Consider the following 24,717-nt stretch of genomic DNA (forward strand, 5'->3'; position numbering starts at 1 on the left):
ACAAAAAAAAAAAAGGTATAAATTGATAAAAAGCGAAGACACATCCTTTTTATAATTGTGTAGGCACAAGGTATATAATTATAATATGGACCTATTGGGTCTGCATACGGGGGATTGTGAATTTGTCCCGAGGCTTTCTTTAGGTCTTTAGAATCCTCAAAAAATTAATTTGTTTTATTTTAAATATTTTAATTAAAAAATTTCAATGCGAAAATAAAATGATTTATCTTAATGTTTAATAATATTTAAACAAAAAATTATTAATGAAAAGATATTAATATACCTAACGTGTATATACTTGTTATCAAATCGTTTTGATAACAAATTCAAAAGTTTGTATACCACCCATAATTATAATTTATAGTTAATATTATAATCATAATCCTACCCAGTGTCCAAGTATAGGTGTTGGTGTGTTACCGTGTTTTTAATGCAAGATCCGAAATTGCAGTTATTAAGATGAAAACATTGATCTCAAAGATGATGTATACCTACAAAATATATACAATCACTTCATAAAAATCATATATAAGCAAATGTAGAAACTGTTAAATTGTGTTTCAGGTATATGCAATAGTATAACAAATAAATTGATAGGTAGGTATATTGTATATATAAGTACCTAATTTGACTGTAGTATCAACAACTGTCTCCTAATATGGATGTTGATCAATGACTTTCTTAATCCTTTAAAAAATTTACCAGTTGCCCTAAAACAAACGTACAGATTCTCTCAGAAATTATGTACACAATTACAACGTTAAACCGTAAAATAAAGGAGGTAAACATTATGTAAATAAATGAAAATAATAAAATACATATATGATCATAAAAAAATTAATATAGTAATAACAATATTTGATATGCAATGGAATTTGTCTAAAAATATAGTATTAAATTTAAGAAAAATAAAAATAAAATATTTTTTATTATATAATTAATTCCTATATTATGTATTATGTTTTGTAATTATGATTTATGACTAACAGATTTAAAAAAAACCTATCACCTATAATATTTTATTTTTATATTTATTTATAAAATCTTTAAATTGTTAGTTTTTTGTTTACATTTTGCTTTATACTCGCGTAATATTTTCTATCGTGTGAAGTGTAAACAGCGCCAATCTACTAAAATGTACCGAACAGATATTTACTTCCCCTATTTTAAGGGTTGAGAATCGTTAAGTATATAATATTTGAAGGCAATAGGTTTATCATATTGTATACAAAAAACGATTCTGAACGAAGATGATTTGTCAGTTTAGGATATATTTTCCAGATGGCGGCGAAAAAGCTGATTTATGTTTTAATGACCTGAATACCCAAAAATTTGAATTTTTTATAATTATTGTAAGTCAAATTTATGGACAATTTTATATAAAAATTTTCAATTCTTAGCTATTTCAAAAAAAACTTATATGAATTATTATATATTAAAATATATAATAATTATATAGTTATAATTATATTATAACTACAAAATAATTTGCAAGTGTTCGTGATCTTAACGAATTTTTGTCAATATTTTAACTATTCAAATGCTAATAAAAACAAGTTGTGCCAATTTATAATGATGTACTCTTACAATTTTTGAATCGCTATAAGAGTAACGTATGAGGAATTTTGAATTAAATTTTCAAGTATTTTGACTTAGCCAAAAAAATGTTATTGATATATTTTATAAAAAAAAAAACTAAACAAAAACAAATATTTCAAATGCTTATAAATAGCTTTAAAGTTTAAAATAAACGAAATATCTTTAAAATGATGTAAAGAAAATGAAAATCTAAAGAACTGGTTAAATTTTCAAGTATCTACGACGTATACTTTTTGAATAATAACAAATATTGAATAATATCGTTTGAGGATAAATCGTTATATCATATACGTGATTTCGTAAAAATTAAAAATTTAAACATTTTTCCGCCAATGAGGATTCGAGTTTTCTCTATAGCTATTTAAAGAAAAACTTATGGAAAACTTAGTGTTGAAATTTTTAACCTTAGATATAAATGTAAAAAATGTTATGATTTTTCTGCACCTACAAAATTACTTATACATTTTTACAATTTTGACATATTTCATAAAATTTGAACTTTAAACGCTTAAAAAAAAAATGTTTGACTTAATTTTTGTTTTTTTTTTCACTACAATAAAAATAACGTATAAAAAACCTTGTATTAAATTTTCAAGTTTTTTTGAGCACTCAACATTTTTTCATCGACAACTCAAAATAAAATACTTTCAGTTGTCTATAAATACCTTAAAAAAGCCAAAATATTTTGAACATTTGTTTATCTGTTAAAAACTGTTTATAGATAACACTAATATAGGTATTTACAGTGATTAGTAGATAGAAAAAAATTGATTTTGTCGAAAACAATGGTTTTGAGTAAAAATACCCGTTTTTCCGTCACTTTTTTTTTGTTTTGAAAAATTCTAACTTTTGACCTGCATAATATACCAAGGATATTCACTCTCCCATCGGAAACCACCCCCAAAGTTTGAAATTGAAGCATTATACAAAAAAAAAACACATAATTGTAAAATCAATACATTCATCATTTCGTTCAGAATCTAAAAAGGTGCTTTTGAAAGCAACTGGTTTACGTTTTCTCCCTTCTATCTGCTATATATTCACACTCTCCTATAGATACTTTATACGTGCGATTAATGACTGTGATATACAATAAACAGTCCTTCGAGAGGGGGCGTTAAGGTCCATTCGTTAATTGTTTATACCTATAGAGTTTTATACAAATCCATGACCTGATTCGTGGCCCGGGCGAGTATATGATATTATGTATATAGTGACATAAATTTATTCCGTCGTGTGCCCATTGTCTATATTCACTTGCGATTGTAAAGATTGCGCAGAAATCTAAACGCACCCGCTGATGACACTATACATATTATTAAATTTATGCGCTATTAGGTTACTTACCTATCTACCATCTGCAGGTACCTACTCCAGATTTATCTGCAACTACATAGTAATAGTCGCAAAATAATAGAAATTTTATTAGTCGTGTATGTACACAATGGAGGTACATCGCATCATACATGCGTGGTTCAAGGGCGATCTATGTCATAACAACACAATAATAACAATAATAATAATAATAATAATAATATTTTTATATATTATTATCATCATCATTACTGTTGTGGACTTGCGGTACCGATCCTATATAATATGTATAATAATACTGATTGTTTTCTTCGTTTTTCGTGAAAAGGGAAAGGGAACTCTTTATACGTATAACCATATAGGAAGGGAGGTACAACAAACAAATTAAAAATGTAATTATATTTATATTCCACGAACTATTGCTCCGCGGGAGAAAAAAAAATTGTATAATATTATATGATACATAGGCTTATGGTGCACACGTCGGGGGATGCTTCACTCAATATCTCTCTCACACACGTTCACATAATATAATATAATCGACGTGCAGATACGACGTTTGTGTGTGTGTGTGCTTATATACATACATACGTGTCTTACAGAAAATGATACTTATAATTTTTATACATATATATAAACCCCGGTGTTCATCTACTAGTCGCAATAACGAAATGGCAAGTGACGCGACACCTAGACAGTAGACGCTCGTCGTGCTATCTTGAATAATAAAATTAAATCACGCTTTTATAATATAGTATTATATTAACTTATCGGACAGTCTTTAGTAGCAGTAGCCGTTACAACAATGGACTTGTGTTTTTATTTCAACATTTTAACCGTGAGTTAACTTTTTTTTTATTTAGTATAGATATTGTGTTTAATTCGTGTAATAGGCAGGTACATAGGTATATAGCCATTTAGGCACAACTAAACTTAAATTTTAAGGGAGTTAAAATCATACAACACTATTACGATATAAATTACTTCAACCCTGTATGCATAACATTTTTATTAATAATAATAATCGATTACTTAAATAAAAGATTATAATAATAAATAGGCTAATATGTACTATTAACTATATATCAAAGCGAGATGTCAGTCTTCACTTCTTCAGTTGAAAATGTAATAATAATATTTTCAGTTTTTAATTTATTTTTAAAATATTTTTTCAATAATTTAATAGTGATACGTTTAGAAACCATTATTGTGTTTTATTAGCGTAGTAGGAAGTCATGGGAGTTAAAGTGGACTCCCCAAAAATATTTAATGAAGGTTTAAAGCCCGTAAAAATATAAAGCGCCTAAATACTAAATAATTGACATAATTTTAAATTGTATTCTTAATAACTTTTAAATTAAAATGATTTACAAATAAATATTTTGTGCTGAAAATTAAATTCATATGATTTTATTAATTTATCATCAAATTATATCATATAAATATAATATAATATAAACGCGCAGCGTTTATTTATCAGCCAATCCACATTGTGCATTTGTGTCATTCCGACTTTAATGAAAATACAATTAAAATATACAATTTTTCACTAATCAAAAGTAATTTTTTCAACTGAACTCTGAAAAATACAAATTAATATATTTTACCATTGTTTATGAGGTATCTAATTCAAAATATTTATTTTTAAATTGTTTTATGTTTAATTTCGGAGGGTGTTTGAACACCCAAAACCCCTTTACCTACACCCATGGTATAACACATTTAATTTATTTTTATTTTTAAAAATTTTATTTTATTTATTGACATTATTATATTATGCAGAAGTGGCTACTTTGTTTTTATTAGGTATGACTTATATGGTTATATTTTCTGGGAGATAGTAAATTTCGACAAAAGTACACCTTTGCTAAAAGTCGTCGATGTGTGAACTGTGGCAAAAAAATTAACATTATACAATCTGCGACAAAACCAATAAGATACATTATACAAATTGCGACAATTTATTTTTTATATATAATTTATAATTATCTTGTACATAGCGATTTGATAAAATTTATAGGTATATAAATGCATCATATATACATATACCTATGTTTAATTATGTACATATATCGTTTAATTACCTAATACATTATGTTTGGATACAAATTTGTAAGAAAAATCCAAATTTATTTTTAAGTTTTAACGCAATATACTAAACATCATACTAGGTAACTAAAACAAGTGATAATTGTACTTAGTACGTGTTGTGTCATTTCTTTTTTTTTTTTGGCCACAGTTTAAATTAACGACTTTTAGAAAAGGTGTCATTTTGTCGCACATTATATACAGCCATATTTTTTTTTTTTTTTTAATTTATTAAGTAGGTACCTACCTATCGATTATTACTATTTAATAATCTATAATATCTGAAATTAATGTTATTAAAAACCATTTTATATTAACTATTGGAAAAGAAATATCTTCTTAAAGTATTTTAAAACTCAGATTTCTGACGTCTAATTTACCCAAATATTAACTATAACATATAATTTCTCTTTTTCTTCTAACTGTAGAATAAAAACATAGATGCAATTTATAATGGTTTAAATGTTCAAAATAGATCACCATCTCTCAATAATAAATATTGAGAAAGGTTTATCGTAAGAAATTTCGAGACATTAAGAAAAAAATTTTAGTCTGTGATTAATTTTTAGAGTAGGTAATCAATCATCTCCAATGCCTTTTCTAGTAAGAAATTAAGAAAGTGAATTATTTTGCTACTTAGAGAGTCATAAGTGAAAAATTTCCAATACTTTTCTTATTGTAAACAAATGTTAATATATACATTTTCTATGTATGGCATAACTCGTTTGAGTATAATTTTAACAATATTATGGTTCTTTTTGAACTTCTTATAAACACTTTAAATTTTATATTTAATATTAATTTTCTATACATTTCTATAAAAAAAATGTATACTCCGTCAAAAATTATGAAAATTCAATATAGGTAGGTACCTAAAGGTTTCTCATAAGTTGTTAATAATGAAATCAAAACAAATATTGAATGAAATCCGCTTTATTTTTTATAAGCGTTTTGTAGTTGAAAATCATGAATATTTAAGTATTTATATCTAAAGTTTAAAAAAGTAGTATAATTACAATATGATAATTAATATATTATTATTTAACCGTTTTAAAACATCTTAGTTTTACTTGTGAATTATAATATGGTACCTACCTACGTATGTAAACCTACTATAGGTAGATAAACTATATATTATATTATACGATTTTGTATATTATAGATACCATGTCAAGTTTAGCAATAATAACATAATTATCGTTATTATAATGAAATTGACCTTATAGTATGTAGTTAAAATTGTAAATACAGCCGTACGGGTACCTAACAAATATTATAAATTAATAATTATATTAAATTAATAACTTTTGTAAATTGTATCTGTTTTATAGTATATAATTGAAAACACTCACAGTCCACGTAGGTATAATTCAACATTATAAATAAAATTGTTGAAAACAATTAATCATATTTGTCGGTACATCAAACCAAAAACAAAAAATCACAAATGGCATTAAGAAATCTGAATTTAAATTTTAAAGTAAATTAACAATAAACTAGAACTCCTGACTAAAACATTAAAAAAAATGCATAATCATATTCTATTAATACCTATACTTACGATCATACTAATACTAAGCAACTGCTTAACTATTTGACTTAGGTGCTGCTAATTCACGAAATTGTGTTCTCTAAATGTGATTTGAAAACCAAATCATATAATCATTTTGTTAAATCCTATGTTGATGGATTTCAAAGAAAGGAAAGACAAGCACCAGGTATAGTAATAATTTATGCCATTATTTATTTATATAGCATTATATTTTAATATTTTATATAAATATATTATAATATATAAGTTTTAAGTACCTAAGTTCCTAAGTAGTTTTAAATACACTTCTACAGTTATTATAATAGTATAATAGCTATATAATATAACCTACCTATATAACCTTAAATTTGAAGCTAATAGTAAAAAATTAATAATTGTAATTTTATGGATTAGGCATTTGTCTTTCATAGGAAGATCGCCATCCTATCATCGTTTCAAATTTCAACCTATATAAGTATTTTTTTTAATAAAATTAATCTTCATAAATACATAAAACGGCATTAAATTGTATAATAATAAATTAAAAATATATTTTGATTCTTAATAATAATTAGAATTTGAATCTTCAGTAGATATCGGGTGGGTCCTCTGAAAGTGATATAATATATAACATATTATGTACAAGTAGGTACAGTTAATTGTCAGTTATTCATTCATCCCAAAACTTAATAAAGAGAACAAGAAACGACACCAGATACGATAAACTGATAGTGGTGAGCTCGGCTATAAATTACCGATATTTTCTTCACATTCCCTAACAAATTAGTACACAGGTTGATTTAAGATAAAATTTCCTCAAAATTTAGACTTTATAAATGACAAATGGATAATTGTAATCGTGGTACATAGTGGTCAGTGGACATGTAATGCTATCTACTTAGTACAATCGTAGCATTATTACATTTAATTATTTATTCCTTTTCTACAAACAATCATAACTATTTATTATTTTAAATGTGCAAAGAATATTTTACTCTGAAGGTTTTCAGATTTATTTAAGCTAACATAAATACCTTTATATGTCTGGAAAGTACAATAATCATCCCGTTCACCTTTTCAACAGAGACACTCCGAATCCATAAAAAAGTTGATCATTCTTCTTTATCTTATTCCCTAGCTGTAGATTTTTAGATAAATTCGTGTGCATTTCTATTTCAAAGTTAAATTTCGTTATTCGGACAGGTTTAATTTATATATACCTAATATAAATAATTAATATTAATATTTAATATAACTGTTACCGATGTTACTTCTTTTAGATAAGTACTGCGAAAAATTATGTTTACGATTTTCAATTAAATAATGTAATTATGACAAAACAATTGACCACATTACAATCTACAAATGCCAAGCAAAATGTTTGGATAAAACATAAATATTTGAATACCTAAAATTTTAAGTATATTGGGTTAACTTGTTAACATATACTATAACGTTTATGGAGACAATTTCTCATTCCCAGATGAAATGAAGTATAATACATTAATACCTCTCCCAAACATCCCAAATAAAAATATTAGATGACAATTATTTATCTAGCTTTATTTAAAAGGTATCTTTTTTAAATTTTATATACAGAAAGAATTAATTACTATTTACTTTACTTTAACCTTACAATAATTGACAACATTATGTCATTATAGATCCATCCCGTATGTATTTGCCACCGAAGATAGATTCTGTCGCATCTAGTGGTTTTGGAGAGCAAATAGACGCGTCCAATGATAAAAATGGTTATGGAGAAGTTGAAAACGTCCAGGGTACATTTACAACAAGTCCAACAACAGATTTTAGTAACTATGGTCTATCGCCAACAACCACCAACGACGCAAGTGATACCCAAGCTACTCTAGGATTATTTGATACAATTACTCGTATGTCAAATGAACCTGTTGGGTCATTCTTAGGCCAGAGTAATGGTTACAATACTTTATCATCGGGAGGAAACAATTTCGGACAACTTTCGAATAAGAATAATGATTATACTAGTGGTGTAGATGTACCAGGAACTAACAATAACTATGGAACTTCATTGGGCACAAAATCGATACCAAATAATAACGGTGTTACAGCGCAACCGGGAACAGCGGACGATTACGGGCAAAATGAGCTATTGAAAACTGCACAAAATCAAGGACCATCTAAGTATAATTACAACGGAGCAACGGCAGATAGTCAGATTAATCAGAACCCAAGTACAATTGCCGATCAGTATAGTCAGCAAGGCACGGTAGAGAACACAGCAGGCGGTTATGGTAACATAGATTTTGGTACACCAAAAGCTTCAGTGCAAGGTAATAATCAAATTAGTGGTCAGAATGCGTACGGTCAAGGAGGTAATGGAAATATTGGTCCAAACAGAGGTCAATCATTTTCTGTAGACAACATTGGTTATGGTAACACAGTGCCCAACACATTTGGCAAAAAATATACTAACGGTGATTATAGTCAAAATGGATATGGAAATATACCAAATACACATTTTAGTATTGAAAAGAGTATAGACATCTCAAACAATCCTGCTTCTATTGGTTCAGTTCCTAACATCCATTTACAAAATAATCCAACAAGTAAAAGTATATCGCAATACAACAATGATATCGTTAATGGGAAAAACGGACAAAATGAGTTTCCCAATAATCGTGGTTTCCAAGCTGGAGGACATAACCCAGAATTGTCGTCCTACGGATATGGACAATACTCCAGTGGATCAAATCAAGGTGTCCCAGCAACATCTCAAACTTATGGACAAAATGGTTTTGAAAAACCAAACTCCAATTCTTATTCATCAAATTCCAAGAATTTACCTTTTACCGCTGAACCTATTAGTCAATTATTGCCAATTAATAATGGATTTGAACAAAGTTCGACCAACGCATACAATCAAAAGCCTATTGGAATAAATAAAAACCAAATTGCTGATACCTCCATCATTGGATTACAGTTACCAGGAACATCATACCAAAATTCGTACAGCCAGAATTCACCAGATATTCAAAGTTTCAATCAGGAACAAGGTTTGTCAAATTACGAAAACGGATTTAATTTAAACCCACCAAGTCAATTACAAGGTTCTAACAATTTTAAACAGTCAGGATCTTATTCAATTGGAAATGAAGAGAATTATGGTCAGAGTTCTCTAACATATAATGGATTTTATCAAAACCAAAAAGACCAACAGTTGCCCAATAGCTACGGACCACCAGCAGGACCTCTTCAATCGTTCATAAACGGAAGAAATCCTATCCAAAGTCCAACAAATGGATCAGCGAACGGTGAATATAATAACCAAGACAGATCAACGACAGGTCTTAATGTTTTTGATCAAAGCAGTCCCACTACGTCACGAGTATCAAATAACAAAAGTCAAACAGAATTTCAACTATCATACGGTAACAGCCAAAGTAGTTCAAGTCCACCATTAAGTGATGGTTATTATCAAGGAAGTTCATTATACGTATTAAACGGTTTTGAACAAAATAGCCAAAGTACCCCAGGAGGACGACTCAATAACGATGGTCCAGTAGGATCTCAGGTATTACCTACGACTGGAAATAGCTTTAATCAAAATTCTCCAACAAATAGTGCTTACCATCAAGGAGCACAGAGTTCAGCATCTTACGGAGGAAACGTCGTTAAGCCCAATTCCGTAAATAAAGGAAATATAGCCACGACTCAATTAGGTTATAGTCAAAATGGTTTATCCACACCAAGTACGAGTCAAGAAAGTTCCAGTTCATTTGCAAGCAACGGTCAAGGAATAAAACCTTGCACTTCCAAGAATGGTGGAGATGTCAATAAAGATAAAACAAGTACAGGATCGCCATCAGATCCTGGTTATGGGATTCGAAACCAAAAAAAACATTCTACGCTTGTTCCAAAAGGACAATTTCAAAATTCTAACTCACCAGATTCAGGAAATGGAGTGCAAGTCTCTTCTAATACTAACAACATTGGTAATAATTATGGCGAACCAGGTTTTAATTCTTTTTCAAATTTTGCACCAGGAAATCAGCCCAACCAACCAATCAACCCTGGAATCAATAATTGTGATACAAATATACATAGTAACAGCTTCAATGAAGCAGTTTTCTCACCTTCAAATACTGGTTACTAACAAATATTTCAAGCTTTTGTTACTTAAACAAATTATTGAATTACACTTAATAATAACATACATTTTTTTTTCATTATAGTTAATTTTAAGCATTCTTATAATAATAAAAAAAAATAACTCATATTGGTGATGCATTGATTAAATGTTATGTATTTCTTTATAATTGTTAATAAAGGAACTGATTATTGAACAAAGTTTTTACAATAAAAAACGTCAAAACATGTAATACATAAAAAAATAAATGTTTACAAAGGTTATTAAAATTATATGTATTTCATTCTAAAAATTATATCTAAAGATATCTTGTTATTTTTAAAACTAGACGTATATAATAATAATTTAACAATTAACACATTATGTTATTAGTGATTATACTATGGAATTATGAAATACATATTTTATGGATTTTGTATTTATTTAATCTTTTTTTTTTTTTATTGTAAGTCGGAATAATTTTTAAGTATCAATATAATAATATGAGATTTAAAATAAGATTATGTACCTATTACATTACACATTTATATTATTCAATGTACAAAATCATTCGGTAATCAATAGTTCTAATCTAAAACTTCAGCAGCGAATCATCTTAAATATAATAAATGATACTTAATTGAAAATAAAAAAACAAAATTAAATTAGAAATAAAGTTCAATTAGCTACTTTATTTTTTTATATAATAATTTAATCTTTAACTTCAGGTGATAAACTAAAACTATTTTCATTCCTTATTTTTTTTTTATTTTTACGATCTTGTGAAGAACTAGAGCTTGATCTGCGATGATGTTTCTTTTTCTTGTCAAAATGTTCTCTATCCCTAGAACGATTCCTTTGTCCTCCTTGTGTTGATTTATTATTATACCTATCATCTTTGCGATATCTATTTCCATCTCTTTGCACCCTATCACGACGAAAATTATCATCAAAACGACGTTTTGGTGAGCGACTCCTAGAACGTCTATCAAACTTCTTTTCCATTTTTTGAAATTTATCTCTATTTTCTCCTTTACTTTTTTTTTTTACATCGCGTTGGTCTGCTTTTTTATGATCATAATTATCTGAACCATTTTTGATGTTGCGATCACGTATTATTTGAAATACATCTTCAATATTAGCCATCATGTCAATTTCAATTTTATCATTTTGTTTGTCAGAACCCTATACAAAAATTAGATTAAAAAAAAATTCAATAAAATCTCTGATTCAATATTTTTATTTACCTTAGGTGGAGATCCTGGAGGTGTTTCTCCATTTTTACTTTTCTCGCGTTTTTCTTTTTCTTCATGCCTCTTTTTCCTGGCTTCTTCACGTCTTTTAATTTCTTCTTCTTTTTCTTTACGTTCTATCTCCATCTTCTAAAATTGTGTTAAATAGTTATTATTATTTTAACAATATTAATATTAAATAATAAATTTTAAATTTACTTCAAATTCATTGAAAGTTATCATTTTTTTTTGTTCTTGTCTCCAATGGGGTGGAGTGTAACTTCTAGACCTACTACGAGATGGAGTTCGAAATCTAAGAGTTCCACGACCTTTAACAATACGGCCAGATTTTGTTACACCACGTATTCTGTTTCTTCTCTTTGGTCTATCATCATTATCTTTTTGAGGTTTCATAAGAAACATAGATGAAGGACCACCTCGAGACAAAAATCTATTAGGTGGTCCAGCTGGAATTTCTTCAGGATCAATATTAGAAACAGATACAAGTGGATGTAGCTGACCCTCTTCATCAGCATCAGCATTTTCTTCTTTTAAACGATCCGATCTAGAATAAATTTTATTTTATTATGTTTAAAATACAACAAAATTATACACTCATACTTCTTCTCTGTTTTTCTTTTTGATTCTTTTTCCTTCTTCTTCTTCTTTCGTTTTCTCTTTTTTTCATCGTCCGATTCTGAACTTGTTTCACTATCAGATGCACTTTTCTCAGTTTCTTCTACACAAAGACATGCAATATGATCATTTTAAAATATACTTTTAGTTATTATATAATATTTACAGTAAAATAAAACAGCTAATAAACATACGTTTAATTTTAGACTTCAATATAAGCTCTCCACATTTCACCACCTTTGCATCTTGAAGTGGTCGCGAATTTTTGTCAACTCCAAGTTCTTCAATCTGCATAACAACCGGCTGACCAGAAACCACTCTTCCAAATACCACGTGTATGCTATTTTAAAACAATCAATTATTAATACTTTTATCATACTATTTATAATTTTCTAACAAAATATTACTTACCCATCTAGGTGAGGAGTTGGTTGTGTTGTTCTACAACAAACACATGACATACGACCAAAATTTTATTAGGCTATTCTGATAAACTGATCCCATCAACACATTTTCAAATTACAAAATCAAAATTACATTAGTAAACATCTATTTTTTTTTCTAGAGTGAACGATCTATGAAGTGAATAATACAATTTTTCATACTTATATCACTGATATCTTATTATTTTTATTTTAAATTTTAACTGAAAAATAATTAATTAGCTAAAAAAGAAACAAACAATTTGGTTTCTACATCAAATTGTATACATAGACACGACATAAAATGCCAAAATTGTATTATTAGTATTTTAACATAAAAATCATTAAAATTTCTCAAAATTTATAGTTCAGATGTTTAAAGATGAACAATAATTTAAAAATTGTGATAAGAGAAAAATTGGTTTTGAATTTGAAAAAAATTAACTAGGTTAAAAAAGTGATGATTGATAGTATATAACTAGTTCTAAACTTTAATAAATATAAAACAGATTTAAATTATTATCGACAATTAAATGTTTACCAAATATAATAATAATAATGTTTTATAAATAACTTATAAAATTATTATTAATGATTAACTATTACTATTTTCAATGTTTAAAATTTTGTGACATACATCAAGATCTAAAATACCCATAGGTATAAAAGATAAAATATATTTTTACAATTATAATTATCATTTTCACTCTGAAATGTTCCAATGATTTATTCAAAAGCAATTAATTGTAATTTGTAATCATACAACAAATATCCTACAGTTATATTTCTTAAAACTTACATAAAAAATTGAGAACCATTTGTATCTGGTCCTCGATTAGCCATTGAAAGTAAAAAAGGCTGGTCATGTTTCAAATCAAAATTTTCATCTAGGTAAATACAGAAATAAAACATGTTATATACAATGACTATTTTTAACTTTTATGTTACATTAAATTTATACCTGGAAAAGTTCCTCCAAATATAGATTCACCACCTGTTCCATTTCCAGTCGAAAAATCTCCACATTGTACCATGAATGATTTGACAACGCGATGAAATATTACACCTTGGTAATGCAAAGGTTTACCAGTAGTTTTACCCAAGCCTTTTTCGCCTGTGCACAATGCTCGGAAATTTTCACAAGTTAAAGGACAAAAGTCATCAAATAGTTCAAATACAATACGGCCCAAAAGAATGTTATCAACAGCTACATCCATAAAACACCTAGGACGAACATGTGTTTTGACTAATTCAGTGTCAACTCCCATTATCCTGAAAAAAAATATCAAATTTCATCAATGCAATTATATATAATGGTTAACAATTTAAATGCAATAATGATGATTGATGAAATATATATTTTATTTTTACATACAACTTAATTTATAATTAATACCTCAGAGGTTATACCTCATGCAGTCATCACAAACTTAAAAAAATATAATATACGAATATTTTATCAATAAAAATAAAGTATACTTCAATATCCTTTTATCGACATTTATTAAATATACTCTTAAACTGTTAGTAACTGTACTTAATAACAGCAAATAATTAATTTATATCAAATATATATTAAAAGTATATAAATAATATTATCAGATTATCTTAAAACAATATTAGGAAAAGAAGTTGGAATACAGTCTGATGGCAAAAAAAAAAAAATTGTTTAATATTACAAATTTGTGACCGTTTATTTTGAATTAATAATGTTTACTAAAAATCAAGTTTTATACATTATAAATATTTATTTTAAATGATTTTTTTTGGACTTACCGTATATCTTTACCGTATACCAAGCATACTACTAGGAAATGGTTAAAATAATAAACCACATTCAAACAAAATTTAATACTAGGTACTTTAATTAATCAAAAGCAAGATTAAAAAAAAAGCATACAAATATTTGAATATATCATTGACAAAAAAAAAAATAACTAGATACCTAACCTAATAAATATTTCAAATACTAAACTGCTTCATGAAAAATTAATTTTTCTTGAAACTGGTATTTTAATAAATTAACATAAAGTGTTATAAGATAAAAGTAAAATACAAACAAACTGTGTAAACACGTTACAGGAAACCTACAGCCAACTCGTATACATATGTTGTCATACAACAAATAAAAGATTATAATACTTGGCAACAATCATAAACTACAAACGTATCTACCAATAATTTACCCTCAATAACAAAACCTTTAATATTAACACCCAAACTAATTAAAACCAAACGCATTAGGGTAAATAATAATAATAATTATGTTTATTATAATTTATAGACTTATAGTTAACGTATTGCGAAACGCCTACTAAATGACTACTACCACGACGCCACGAAGGGATTCGACGATAAAAGAAACGATGAAAATACTTACACGATTTACCAGCGATCTAAAGTAGAAAAATCCAAATAATTTTTAAATCTCGTAATTATCTGTGTATCACAAACTATAATTAATATGTAGGACTACTGTACTAAAAAATAAATAGTGAAAAAAACTAGATATCATAACTGAAAAAGATCATCAAACAAATAATAACACCGCGGCGGCGACAACACGTTCTGTGAAGACAATTTGAGCATACGATAACAAGATACACGGTGACGGTGTGTCGGTGTCGCGAACCATGGTCCCGGTCCCGAACAGTACGGCGGGCCTTTTTATCAAAGAAAAATAAAAACGGGTTCAATACCTTGTCTCGAAACGACATACGGTCACGGCGCACATTTATGCGAAACAATTATAATTAAATAAATAACATTGATCAATGTAGAAGTAATGAGTATATTAATACATTATAGACACTAAGTAATTTTTACTAATAAACAGTAATATTACTCTATAATTATAAGTGGCGTAAAACACAAGACTACTTCCATTCACAATGGTATACTTAATACTTATTGCAATATTTCCATTACTACGAAAAATAAATATTCTGAGTATAGTGGGTACTACGACGAATATCAATTGATCCGAAAGTATGCTCATACTTTTAATTTTTATTATAATCGAACTACACAGGATAAAAGAATTTAGAATAGATAAAAATATTCTGTATGACTGTATTGACTATATTTCTCTAATTATTGTTTATTATACAACACGACAACTAGGAATTGGGCCTGTGGGACTGGGTGTGCAGTACACCGAAGTGTTTTTTTTAAGTAAGTATAACTATTTCTTAATATTTACTTTAAAATTATTGTGGAATGCAATCATGAAGACTAGAATAACGTCCCGAAATGAGTCGCACGATTAAATCGCCACAGGTGGCGCTGCGTACGCTAAGGTTGCTACTTTAACCCGCGTAGTATAGGGATTATTCATGTTTTTTGCGTATTTTGTAAAATATATGCATTATTTCGAACCATGACTCATTATTAATTTTATAGTTCGTAAAATTACGCATTCATACATGTGCCTATGTGTATATTTCAGCAAAAAATAGTAAATAGTCACTAAACACTGTAAATAATATTAAGTATTTTAGTAATGAACCGCAATACACAGGGTACAAACTAGTAACTACTAACTACATTATGTTAATCTATTAACAATTAATAACAATATTGATATTTTATAGTGATAAAGAATTGACTATAATATAATAATAGGATTATTTATAAAATAATAAAATAATTTTAATGAAATATACACATATACACATGTATGAATGCGTAATTTTACAAACTATAAAATTTATAATGGGTCATGATTCGAAATAATGCACATATTTTACAAAAAACGTAAAAAACATGAATAATTCCTATACTACGCGGGTTAAAGTAGTAACCTTAGCGTACGCAGCGCCGTCTGTGGCGGTTTAATCGTGCGACTCATTTCGGTACGATTTTTGAGTTTTTTCATGCGGGCAGCCGTACTAGTTTGGTCTCCTATTCTAGTCTTCATAAATGCAATAATGCACTAGATAATCAACAAGCTATTTATAAACACTGTAAAATTATTGCTTTGAAATGTTGAATATTTTGTTTGAATTGGGCTTGGTTAAAGATTTTGCATTTTAAAGTATTTGCAAAAAGTAGATATTTTGCTATTTATACCTATATTTATGCTTTTTTTTTGACATTATTCATCATTATATTATTTCAAAATCATTTCAATATTGATTTAATTTTTTAGTTGTATTCAAATTTAGAAAAGTTAGTGAAATTAATTAACTAACTTACAAAAAATCTATTTTTAATTTTATTCTTATATAATATCACTAGGTAATAGGTATAATAAAACATTTGCTACATAAATGTATTATTATCGTTACAAAATGATTAAATGATTATTTAAACACAATAGGTAATTTATTTTAGCACAAAACTGCTATTAAAATAGTTGTTTTATATTTTGTTTATATAATTATAATTCATAATATTTTTTTCAATACATTTTAATCATATTATTTCAATTATAATTATTAATTTTATTTAATATTTATTAGGACTTTGATATACTTAATTGTGTATATATTGTCATTATGGTTAAACCAAAATTAAATGGAGCTGAAAATAGAAAACGAGCATTAGAACAAACTAAAACCATTGAAAAAGTTATAAAGCAAACTAAAAGAATAGATTCATTTTTTATTCACCCTACTTCTGCTTCTATTTCTAGTAGTTCTATTATAGAAAAATGTGACTCCTTAAATATTAATTCTTCAAGTCCATCTAAAAATTTTAATGAAGAGGTTACTTCAAGTTCTAAAAATGAAATAACCAGTAATATAAATGATAATAGTATTTTGCAAGCTGATAATTTACTACCCTCGAATGATCCTGCTGAATGGAAATCAAATGATTGGTATCGAGAGAGTATTACACGACTTGGTGTTTACAATTTGCTGATGCAGACTTTAATAACTCAAAGAGAGAATACCCGGATAAAAATAAGTACTGTACAAAAACTATTAGGGCTAAATATCCTTGTTACTTGTTGATAAACCTATATTTAGTTTTAAGGGCGCTATTTTATACGGGCCTAGGGGCGCCAAATCTCTTAATCCGGCACTGCCTATAACTTATCTAATTGTATCTTCTGAATAAATAAGATTAATATATTTTTTATACTATAAGTCACTCCAAAATGATAATATATTCCTGGATTAACAATTTGAACTTCGACAGGTTTTTCATATTACATTCCTGAGCATAGGCGTCATTACGGGGTAGCGAGGGGTAGCCATTGCTACCCCACCATTTGTATTGGGGTAGCAAAGTAATAGCTATGATACCCCACGACAAATATAATATTTATATATATATGTATGTATATGTTCTGAGATGTCAACGTACATATCAACTAAGATAACTATATATTAATATAGATAACATTAATCTATTTTTAGAGAAACTATTAAGTATTATTTTTCCCAGAAAACGGTTAATCGTCGATAACGATCGTCGATCTATATGGTACCAACACTAACAACTACCAATTACTAATATTATACATATATACACTTTATTATTATCACTGTCGTCTGTCATTATGAAATACGAATTAGTTAAACACAAAAATAATATTAATTGCGCGAGTTCCCGTCTTCCCGATGTCAGTACGTAATCGACCGACCACCAACGAATTAGACGGGACAATCCGACACGGTACGAAAATTCAATGAGTTACTTATAATATTATAATTTATAAAATACATATTTACTAAGTATAACTTTACGCTGTAGTGCTGTACTTAAGTCTTAAAGTAAGTATTATATATTTATTTAATTTTAATATCTTCGTATATTATGTTACAATTATTCAAATTTAGCAAAAATTGTATTTTTTCAGTTTTACAGGAATGAAACGTCGACTAACAATAACAGACTATTTCATTAAAGCTAGTTATTCTACAGAAAATAATGGTAAATACTAAATAGTAAATACCAATTAAATTGTGCTAAAATTTTTAATTCTCACAGATTCATATTCTATTTAGTAGTTTAAAAGATTTCCATATTTTTTTCTTAGTGAATAAACATTTGAATATAATAAGCTTATAGTTAATTGTTTAATTTAAAAAATGTTGAGTATGTATTATGTATTAAACTAAATACTGATTGTTCATTATTAGATGACAACAATGAAGATGAAGAGTTTCCAGCACCTCCTGGAAGTAAGAAAAATAAAGATACACCTCACACTTCTCAATTATATGAAAATAATCAAGTCAAAGGTAAATAAATAGATTTTAATTCCAAAGTATGCAAAATATAAAAATTAAATTGTTCTTCCCATCACTTTTTTGTGGTATTTCAAAACATTTCTATTTTTTACTGAAAGACCTTATTAGTTAGGTACCTATGATAAATTAATTCTTTTATGTATTCATTTTTTAATTTATGCTTTTTAGTTTTTTCATGTTAACACAACATAAAATATGTTGATCAAATGATCACATTTTTATTTAAATGTTACACTTTTAGTATATTATATAATGTATTATGTATTAAAATTAAACTAAATACTAATTGTTCATTATTAGATGACAAAAATGATGATGAAGAGCTTCCATCACCTCCTGGAAGTAAGAAAAATAAAGATATACCTCACATTTCTGAAGTACCTGAACGTGATCCAGTTAAAGGTAAAAGTATAGCTTTTACTTTATTAAGTAAAGGTTTAGGACCATATCAACCTGAAATGGATAAATATCCAAAAGTAAATGGACGGAAATTTTGTACTCAATGGTACAAGTCATATAAATGGCTAGAATACAGTCCAGAAAAGGATGCAGTGTTTTGTTTTTTTTGTAGAGCCTTTGATTTATCAGGTCGCGCTGAAGAATCATTTACTATAAATGGATTTAATAAATGGTCCAAGGCTTCAACATGTCTTCCAAAACATGAACGTAGTGTTCCTCACAAAGAAGCAATGGTTAAATTGGCAGGTTTTAAACATTCATCAGTTGAAGGTAGTATTACCACTAAAATTGATAAACATCATAACATGATAGTGTTGAAAAATATTAGCTATTTGAAAGATATTTTAGAAACATTGCTATTTTGTGCTAGACAAGGAATTGGTATTCGGGGACATAATGAACAAGACCATAGTTTGTTAAATAACAGAGGGAATTTTATAGAATTATTGCATCTGAGGGCCAAAGATAATGACATAATTAAACAATATTTTATTGACAAAGAAAGAAGATTTCGTTATATCCATCCAGAATTTCAAAACATTTTTTTATCGTTAATGGCTAAGAATGTTCAACATAGTTTAATATCAAATATAAAAGAAGCAGGTATATACAGCATATTGGTTGATGAGACACAGGACATAAGCAGGCATGAACAAGTATCCATTTGTGTTAGGTATGTCACAGAAAGTTTTGAACCAACTGAAGTTTTTCTGGGTTTTTTTAAAACTAATAGTACCAATGCTGAATCTCTGGTAGCTTTGATAAAAGAAGTTTTAAAAAATAATGACTTGAACGTTCAAAATATCAGAGGTCAGTGTTATGATGGTGCTGCTTCTATGCGTGGATCTTATACCGGTGTACAAGCTAGAATTAAAAATGAAAATCCACATGCAATATATGTACATTGTTATGCGCATATTTTAAATTTATGTTTAGTCGATTTAACTAAACAAGTTAAACAAATAAGAAATATGTTTGGTGTTTTAAATACATTACATAATTTTATTGGCGCGTCATCAAAAAGATTTTCCATTTTTGAATCAATGAGAGCAACATGTTCAGATAGTAAAGGACCAAAAACATTAAAATCATTATCTGATACTCGATGGAATTGCCGAATAGAAGCTATTAAAGCAGTATTTGAAAATTTATCAGCGTTATTTCATTCACTACACAAAATTGCAAATGATGATACTTTTGCAGGTCCTGAAGCTAGTTCGTTACTTAAATCAATTGAAACCTTTGATTTTATTTTTTGTCTAAATTTACTAAAATTTGTTTTTAATGAAACTAATATTTTATCAAAATACCTTCAAACGCAATCAATTAATTATTCATCGGTGCGTTTGATGGCACAGCAAACAATTAACACATTTAAAGATAGTCGAACTCAAGATAAATTTAATAGTTTATGGATAGAAACCCAAGATATTGTTGAAAAGTATGACTTAGAAGAAGCAAAATTACCCAGAGAAAGAAAAATTCCTATGAAAATAGGTGGAGGAAGGTCTCAACAAAATTCAATAAATATAAAGGATTATTATTTAATAAATATTTTTTATGTTGTTTTGGATATAATTATAGTCGATATAGAAGAAAGATTTAAAGAAAATAACTTAACTCTTTTAAATTCTATGAATGATGTATTAACTAGTGATTTACCAGATGTTGCTTCATATAACCTATTAAGTAATACATATGATATTAATAATTCTGAATTACAAAGTGAAGTTAATATATTTAATAGAATGTTTAAACAGTCACAAAATGATGTGAAAGAAACCGCACTTAACTGTCGAATATCTTATATTTTATCCAACAATATTCAGGTTGGATTCCCATTGTATGTGCAAATTTTAAAATTATTTTTAACATTACCTACAAATACATCAACATGTGAAAGAAGTTTTTCTACTTTAAAACGTATAAAAACCTATCTCAGATCTACAACTGGCCAAGATCGCTTAAATAATTTAGCAATACTCTATGTACACAGAAACCAAGAAGTTAACAAGGATGAAGTTATAAAAGAATTTGATGCCACAGAGAATGGACGTCGCATGATTCTTCACTAAATTAAAAAAACAATTGAACTTGCAATATTATATAAAATTGTGTATTTTAAAAATTAAAAATTGATGAATTAAAATAAATAAATGTTTTAACTGAAAAATAATAAATAAATTCAATGTGGGAGGGGGTTGAGGGGTTGATAAAGCTAATTAGCCATCTATCATAGATTTTCCAATGTTGCTACCCTATGGTTTTATTCTAAATGACGCCCCTGTTCCTGAGTACATTTTGTATAAAGTTCTACAAGAAGCTGTAAATGTTCAAAACACTTATGGTTTTTTAAAATATTTAGTAATTTATCAAAATTATTATTAGGTATATTTTGGTCTATAGCCCATTGAACATTAAAATTAAATTTAATTTAAACATTAATGCCACTTTTACGTGTGCACTCCTCGTGAGTAGAAGTACAGTGCCATAACGACCTGCCTTATCTATGTAATTAAGCTAATCAACATCGTCGTTATCCAAGTAATATGAATATTTGAATTTACTTAATCTACCCACCAATTTAATTGAATTACCAATCTAATCGTTCTACTAGGAGTCCACCAGTTAAACCTTCACTATCTCACAGTCATAATACAAATACCAAAAATAACACAAACTCGACAATACACCCAATTAAAATTGTTAAAAGCAATGACAACTCAAATAATTGGCAAACAGTACCGCAGAGATCACCTACTTCTCCAAATTCTCCCAGTCCAAAAATGCAAAAAACAAACTCCTTTTCAAGCAAAAATCGGTTCTCAGTCCTCGCCGACAACGAAAAATCATATGAAAATTCAAATGAAGTCGAAATGCAATCCCAAGAAATCTCAAACGTTCAACCCAAAATACCACCTATATACATAAAAGACGATATCGATTTCTTCGATTTTTGCAAAAAAATTAAACCTTTCACTGACCCCGAAGGGTTTAACACTAAGGCTCACCATCCGATTTAAAACTAATGACGCACTCAATAAACGCATATAGACAAATAATCAAATTTCTTGAAAATAAAAATATGAACTTCCACACCTTCCAAACAAACGAAGAAAAAGCTTTCCGAGTAGTAATTGCCACCTTCATCATACCAAGCCAACAGCCTACATCATAGAATAGCTTCATTCTCTCGGTTTCACCACTCACCACTGGTTACATCACTGTTTAATTACAAACTGTCTTCAATACAAAACCAAAAACCCACTTCCATTATTTTTTGTGGACCTCGAACCTTCTCCATTAAACCAAAACATCTATAAATTCGATTCAATTTGCCATACCAAAATTAAAATCGAAGCACCTCATCCAAAAAAAAACCCAGTTCAATGTCTAAGATGTCAAAATTATGGACACACCAGAACTTATTGCCATCACACACCCAGATGTGTAAAATGTGGTGATACTCACCTCTCTACCGAATGCCAAAAACACTCAAATACACCAGAAACATGTGCCCTCTGCTATGGGGATCACCCAGCATCATACAAAGGCTGTCCCAAATTCAAACTGCTCCAGAAAGGACGATCTTCAAACAAAACCTACAGGCCAACTGAAACTAAAGACACCTCCTCAACTTCAATCAAAACCAACACCATTCAAGATAATAACTTTCCCCCACTTTGTCAACCCCAATGGAGCACCTCCCAGTCTACCTCAAAATCAAGGTTAGGTTAGATATACCCACTCCCACCCTAAAAAAAATCAAAATCCCACAGAACCCTGTGATAACCCAAATACCGATTCCGTTACATCCCAACTAACAAATTTCCTAGTCCAATTCCAATCCCTGATAAGCCCCCTTATCGCACTACTCACTAAACTCATCGAAACTCTACTAGTTAAATGACAAACTCTTACTCAAACAATTCACCCCTCTCACTCCTACTTAGGAATTCAAATGGCTTATAAAATCATTATCACAACCTTCATCTTTGCCTCAACAGCCGAAACATCGACATTGCACTTATCACTGAAACGCATCTCACTCCTAACAAAACTTTATTCTTCCCAAATTACTCCACTATCCGAACCGATCACCCAGATGGTACAGTTCACGGCGGAGCAGCAATTTTTATACGTAACAATATCAAATACAGTATCAGCCCTCCTACTGCTAACCAATCAATACAAAGTGCAAGCATCCAACTGAACATTAACAACACAAACACTACCATTGTAGCTGCATATTTCCCGCCCGCAATTCCAATCAACGAAATCATCTTAAATGACTTATTTTCTTCTCTCAATAAAAACTTTGTTATAGGAGGCGACTTCAACTCAAAACACACCCGAGTCGCAACTTACTCAAATTTATAACAAATCCAACCTACGTACTATCTCACCTCTACATCCCACCTACTGGCCCTCTCACCAAAATTGAAACCCCGATATTCTCGACTTTTTCATAGTTTTAATCCCCCCAACCATCCAACATTCAATTCTAAATATAAACGAACTTGCTCTGATCATAAAGCTATATTACTCTCCTTAAATACAACTACCCCCACCAATATTAAACCTAGCCTAACTAGAGGTCCCATATTCTGAACAAAATTCAAAGATATCCTAGATAATAAAACAATTCTAAAAATACCACTAAAAAACACACATGATATCGAAGTAACAGCTCTCAAACTAACAAATAACATCCAAAGCGCTGTCTCTGAATCTTCATCCAACCCTAATAAATCTACCAAACCTAATAATATCCCGAAAATCCTTAAAGAAATGTTAGCCCAAAAAAGAAGAGCAAGAGCCAGATGACAATCAACTAGACACCCTATGGATAAGCACACGCTCATCTCTATTTCTAACAGATTAAAAAAAGAATTTTATAAAATTAATTCAGAACGTTACGAAAATAATATCACCAAACTTCAATCAACTAATGGCTCCCTCTGGCATAAAACAAAAAACATATTAAATCACAAAGAACTTATCCCGCCAATAAAATTACCTTAAACAAGCTAGCCATATCTGACTTGGAAAAATCGAACACATTTGCCGAATATTTTTACGAAGTGTTTAAACCTAACAATATTAACCCGCCTATTAACCA

At 28.4% G+C, this 24,717-nt stretch overlaps 3 protein-coding genes across 6 annotated transcripts; 2 read left to right on the plus strand and 1 right to left on the minus strand.

The window, feature by feature from the left end:
• Positions 1–3,390: 3,390 nt before the first annotated feature.
• On the plus strand, positions 3,391–10,683 carry LOC114124948 (probable cyclin-dependent serine/threonine-protein kinase DDB_G0292550). 2 transcript variants are annotated; one of them, XM_027988400.2, is made up of 3 exons: positions 3,391–3,751; positions 6,605–6,719; positions 8,197–10,683. In XM_027988400.2, the coding sequence occupies exons 1-3, from the start codon at positions 3,719–3,721 to the stop codon at positions 10,668–10,670; spliced, it is 2,622 nt and encodes an 873-aa protein (XP_027844201.1). In that variant the 5' UTR covers positions 3,391–3,718; the 3' UTR covers positions 10,671–10,683. The 2 variants fall into 2 exon arrangements, with proteins under 2 accessions (XP_027844201.1, XP_027844202.1); XM_027988401.2 differs by lacking the exon at positions 6,605–6,719.
• Positions 10,684–10,797: 114 nt separating this feature from the next.
• On the minus strand, positions 10,798–15,662 carry LOC114124935 (uncharacterized). 2 transcript variants are annotated; one of them, XM_027988387.2, is made up of 9 exons: positions 15,314–15,662; positions 13,895–14,205; positions 13,733–13,820; positions 12,923–12,952; positions 12,706–12,851; positions 12,497–12,614; positions 12,095–12,440; positions 11,891–12,025; positions 10,798–11,828 (listed from the first exon to the last, which is right to left on the minus strand). In XM_027988387.2, the coding sequence occupies exons 2-9, from the start codon at positions 14,199–14,201 to the stop codon at positions 11,355–11,357; spliced, it is 1,644 nt and encodes a 547-aa protein (XP_027844188.1). In that variant the 5' UTR covers positions 14,202–14,205; positions 15,314–15,662; the 3' UTR covers positions 10,798–11,354. The 2 variants fall into 2 exon arrangements, with proteins under 2 accessions (XP_027844188.1, XP_027844189.1); XM_027988388.2 differs by lacking the exon at positions 15,314–15,662 and adding an exon at positions 14,710–14,847.
• Positions 15,663–18,097: 2,435 nt separating this feature from the next.
• LOC126550509 (zinc finger MYM-type protein 1-like) lies at positions 18,098–21,876 on the plus strand. Of its 2 annotated transcripts, XM_050202296.1 has the most exons (5): positions 18,098–18,558; positions 18,637–18,656; positions 18,743–18,816; positions 19,026–19,127; positions 19,437–21,876. In XM_050202296.1, the coding sequence occupies exons 3-5, from the start codon at positions 18,753–18,755 to the stop codon at positions 21,668–21,670; spliced, it is 2,400 nt and encodes a 799-aa protein (XP_050058253.1). In that variant the 5' UTR covers positions 18,098–18,558; positions 18,637–18,656; positions 18,743–18,752; the 3' UTR covers positions 21,671–21,876. The 2 variants fall into 2 exon arrangements, with proteins under 2 accessions (XP_050058253.1, XP_050058254.1); XM_050202297.1 differs by lacking the exon at positions 18,637–18,656.
• Positions 21,877–24,717: the final 2,841 nt, after the last annotated feature.

Source organism: Aphis gossypii, chromosome 2, assembly GCF_020184175.1.
Source record: "Aphis gossypii isolate Hap1 chromosome 2, ASM2018417v2, whole genome shotgun sequence".
Lineage (NCBI taxonomy): Eukaryota > Metazoa > Arthropoda > Insecta > Hemiptera > Aphididae > Aphis > Aphis gossypii.